The sequence below is a fragment of the Bidens hawaiensis genome, unplaced genomic scaffold, assembly GCF_021521415.1.
Source record: "Bidens hawaiensis isolate Kalapana, Puna unplaced genomic scaffold, B.hawaiensis_p1.1 tig00082828_1, whole genome shotgun sequence".
Lineage (NCBI taxonomy): Eukaryota > Viridiplantae > Streptophyta > Magnoliopsida > Asterales > Asteraceae > Bidens > Bidens hawaiensis.
The window spans coordinates 17,694-22,587 of record NW_027503921.1 but is presented as its reverse complement, the minus strand read 5'-3'; the positions used below and the strand labels follow the sequence as shown (position 1 = coordinate 22,587).

The 4,894-nt window shown below is 32.8% G+C and overlaps 1 protein-coding gene across 1 annotated transcript; it reads right to left on the bottom strand.

Moving 5' to 3' along the window:
- Positions 1-317: 317 nt before the first annotated feature.
- Positions 318-1,830, bottom strand: LOC143607477 (putative lysophospholipase BODYGUARD 1). Its single transcript, XM_077082914.1, has 3 exons — positions 1,191-1,830; positions 776-1,104; positions 318-521 (listed from the first exon to the last, which is right to left on the bottom strand). Exons 1-3 carry the CDS (start codon positions 1,801-1,803, stop codon positions 318-320), a joined length of 1,146 nt encoding a protein of 381 aa, XP_076939029.1. The 5' UTR covers positions 1,804-1,830.
- Positions 1,831-4,894: the final 3,064 nt, after the last annotated feature.

Here is a 4,894-nt window from a genome sequence, read left to right as displayed (position 1 = left end):
CTGGTAGAACAGAAAAGGTATTATCAATATCAACTAACAACCAAAAATAAATTTGTATCTAATAAATAATTTTTAACATGTGTGGTTAGAATAGCTCAATAGTCAAACCCAAACTAATATGCAATGTAATATAATGGATGACATTTATCATACTTATTATGACATTTTATTTTTACCTCTTTTTTTCTAAACTAATTAATTAAAGAATAAAAAGTACTATGAGTTTACGAGTGGAATAAAACTAAATTCGGTGCATTAAAGCATGGCGTTGACTGGGAGCAACTAATAATAATGAACAAAAAATGTGTGCATTTTAATTACCTGTTTCTAGTGATGAGTTTGGTAAGAAATTCCCATGTACGATGGTGCTTGCAGATCAACAAACAAATTGTCCGACTAACATGCTCGTACCAACAAGCCATAGACGCTCCAAAAGCTATCAACGGCCACACCCGTCGTGGCGCCACCTTTCTCATCATATATTGTGCCGCGTCCTCCCCTTTCGGTGTGGGGAAATATGGCTGCGAATGCATATATTTAAAAAAAAAACATTAACATGACAAAAAGATTGTGGTAATCGTACCCCACCATTTTTTCTTACTTTTTTAAAGTTTCACTGTAACTTTTTTTTACTTTTCTAGTTATTAATATCGTTCTTTCTTGCTAAATGTATTTTCCCATAGTGTAACTGATAGGGGTATGCTTTACCAACTCCTAACACAAATCGTGCATGTGTATCAGTGTGTGAACGACAAAGAAATATTAATGGATTTACCGGTGCGAGTAAGGTCAAGGACTTTACTGACTTAGGGTATTTAACCGCGAGTGCAAGCGCTAGAATGCAGCCTAGAGAATGAGCCACGATGTGAAACGTCTCGACCTTGTAAGGTTCAAGAACCGACCTTTCGATCATGTCCACATGTTCTTTCATCGTGTAGAGCGACTCATGTGGCTTCGGGCTTTTCCCAAACCCTAAAAGATCAACCGCGAATAACCTGTATTTTGATTTGACCGATCTCGAGAAGTTCGGGAACAATGTTTCCGTCCAAAATGCTGATGATGATATAAACCCATGAATAAACAACACATTCTCACTTACATTATCTACAGCCAAAAATCCATCATAACATTAAAAAATAAAAATGAGACACCAAAAAATAAATATAACATCAAAATCAACATTTACTAACCTTTCCGTCCTTCCATATGAACAAAGAGAGTATCTTTACATGAACGTGACCACGCGTTACACGTATCACAATCACAATCCGACCACCGAGGGACCGGGTGCGACTTGTGTCCACTAATCTTTCCTCGTAGCATTTTGACCATGACCGATGGTTGACCGGTGCGTTGACCGGCCACGTTCCTCCGTTTCACCTTAACTTTAGACATTTCCACCACCCTAGACGGCCGCGAGTAAAGCGTATCGGATATTTCTTCAAGCTGCAACTTCGTAGACGAGGTAAGACAAACGATCTTCTCGGCCTCACCATTCTCCGACACCAAAATGTTACCACGATTAATAACGGCTTGTTTCGGTGCCGAACAATAACATGGCTTCCATTCATTCTCCACAAAGAAATCAACAATCTTGTAAACATAACACAACAACACATCAAGAACATCAAGCACGGAAAACACAACAAAACTTAATAAATCGTTTATCAACTTCCCGATGAAGCCGAGAACCGATCTTGATGTCTTCTTCATGACACCAACATTAAAGATTATTGAAAACATCTCTGCCATAACCACCACCCACATGAGTTTATAAATGAGTATTGTAAAAGAAGTGAACATTTTGTGATATAAAGACAGCTAGCTAGTAAAGAATCAAAACCGAAAGAGGAAATATGGGTTATTAAAATGTACAAAAAATGTAATATTATTATGTGATATTGGGTATATGTGTGAAACTAAGAATATATATACATAGATATATATAATATGTTTTAAGTGTGTGAGCCACTCAGCCAAGTGGCATGAAATAGTTTTGAGTTAAGGAAAGCGTGTGATATGTGATAAATGGAGATTTAATCAGAAGAAATTATGTTGGTGGTGGTTGAACCGCCGGGTGACTGATTTGATCAAGTAACAATTTTCCTCTCTGTATTAACAAACCGGTTCTTGTTGTGAGTCTTTAAAAAAACGAAAAAAATAATAATAAAATAAGTGTTTGTAAGAGAAATAAAAATTAAAAGTTGGATGTGGAAGACTTTATAAAAGTAAACAAAATTTAAATAAAATTGTGTTTTTTAGATAAATTATATAGATGCAGTTAGAGGCTTCAATATGAACGCTCTAAGCATTTTCACGTCCTAACATTTAATTTGCCTGGTCATATTAGTTAAGGAGCATTGGCAAGTCTTATAAGTTATACGGTAATTACTTTTCATGGTCAAAATAAAAAACAAAATGCATTTATTATTTTGCAAGCAAATTCAAATAAAATAGCAGTCAAAACTTTTCATTTTATCAACGTAAGACGTAAAAAAAACTAAAAAAGTAGAGTCTATATGTGTTATTTAATAACGAAACTAGAACATTTTAAGACCTTATGTTTTGTGTGATTTTAGATGAAAAAAAATTATTTAATTAGACTTTAAAATTAAAATGTTCTAGTTTCGTCACTAAATAACACAAATAGACTCTCCTTTTTTTAGTTTTTCTTTACGTCCTACTAAAAAAAATTTTATGATTTTAAATGAAAATATTTTTGTGCAAGCAAAAAGTTTTGTGTGATTTTAGATGAAAAAATTTTATGTTTATAATATTTATTTATAATATTTATTTATTTATGCTTTTCTAGACTTCCCACTTTCTTTACTTTGACTTAGAGGTAGGAAAAAAAACCCGATTTCAAACCCAGCCCGGAGGACTTGATCCGGAACCAGGCCCAGTCTCATGACCCGCGAGAATGAACCATGTATCGATAGGTTACCTAGAAAAAAACGTACCCGGTCAAAATCGAGACCCATCTCAGCCAAAACACGGTCAAAACCTAGTCAAATACTCGATCATACCTAAAACCGATTCCTACCTAACACGATTTTTGATCTTTGTTAACCAAACACAAAACCGGTTCCTGCCCCATAGTGGTTCCAGAAAATACCGATTTATGCTCCTCTACTTTAACCAGTAAATTTGTAATCATATAACACAATGGGTAACTAATGCTGGGCCATAGCTTATATATGTTTCAAAAAAGACCAATACATTAAAGATTTGTCTATCTTCTTCATATTTTCTTTCGTCATCGTTCTTGAACAGAACCGCACCGAAGATTAAAGACCCCCGGACCCCTTGTGGTTCCGCTATGCTATATTCTCCTTTCTTCCTCTACCTCCCCAATCAACTAATGAATTATCATATTTTTACATCTATTTTTATATTATTTGAATTCTCACTTATAGTTAAGAAAAATAAATAAAACTGATAAACAATAATGAAGTAAAATTAAAATAACAAGAGATATATTTTTTTTAAACTGTCACATAAATAAACTAAAATGACAATTACAGAAAGAAAACCATAAAAACAAATCGAAATGATCGAATAAAGAAGAACGTTTGTTTGATCATAATTCGCGCCAAAAATCATCTTTTTGGATTGTTTCAAATAAGCCACCAAGTAGTAAAGATAATCAACTCAAGCAAATTCTTTTTTATCTTCAACCATCCACACGAACCCAACCAATCCATAATATATTTCGGACCCACAATAAATGGAAAATCCACCTCTAACCAACGGCCAATCGAATTTTAAATCCTTGAAGCAATACTACACCCACCAAAAACATGATCCACATCCTTCACTGAATTCGTATAAATCAGACATAAAATACACGGAATATCCAAACCTTTAACAGAAGGCTTAAGTTAAGTAGGAAGACAATCCAGAAGTACCCACCAACTTAAAATATTAACTGAGCCGAAACCGAAAAATCGAACCGAATCATCAACTGGCGGTTAACTTTTTGATTTTTTGAATAATTACAATACTTTTATTGGTAAAAATCATATTCTTAAAATGCTATTATGTTCTAATACTTCAAAATGATATTTATTCAACTTTCTTTGACAATTGTATTATTGGGCTTGAATATTTCATTCCATTAGTAACATGTATCAATTCGTTTCAAATAACAGTGACTTTAGATTGCAATTATTCTCTTATATAGTGCTTTGGCAGTTAACTTTTCATATCTTAAAACTAAACTGAGTTCATGAGTAACCCTTTATGCATATTTTAAAACTAATGTGTATAACTTAATTGTTTATAATAATGTTCATGGTTTTTATTTTAATAAAATTCTTAACAAAAGTCAACAAAAATTTAGTATGTGTTAAAAGTTTAGGTTTAGTAGTTAATTAGCCGAACCGAACTAACCGCAAATAACCGATCACCGAAACCAAACGGTTTTTGTTTTTTTAATAACAAAAATGTTAGGCTAGGTTATAGTTTCGGTTATTGACATTAACTAAAACAAATTGAACTGTGCACACTCTATCCTACTCTGAGTTATAAAATACAAAAAAAATATATGGAGTTAATTGTGATTAATCACTAATTGCTCCATATATGTATTCCAGTTATTTTTTATAGGCTACTATGTATAAATGAAAAAAAAATAATAAGTAAAATATTATTTAATTGAACATAGATATATATTAGAATACGATTGTAAAGAGTATGTGTTTGAAATGTGAACGAATTTTAAGAATAACAATGTGTTTAGCTGAATTATGTGGATGTGGATGAGGATTTCAACATTGATGCTTTAAATTGAACCGTTTGATTTGTTCGGTATGAGGCAATGGAATGTCGAGAATATGGAATGAACGAGATAATGGACAAGAGAATGAAATGAATCATTACCATTCCTTTACAT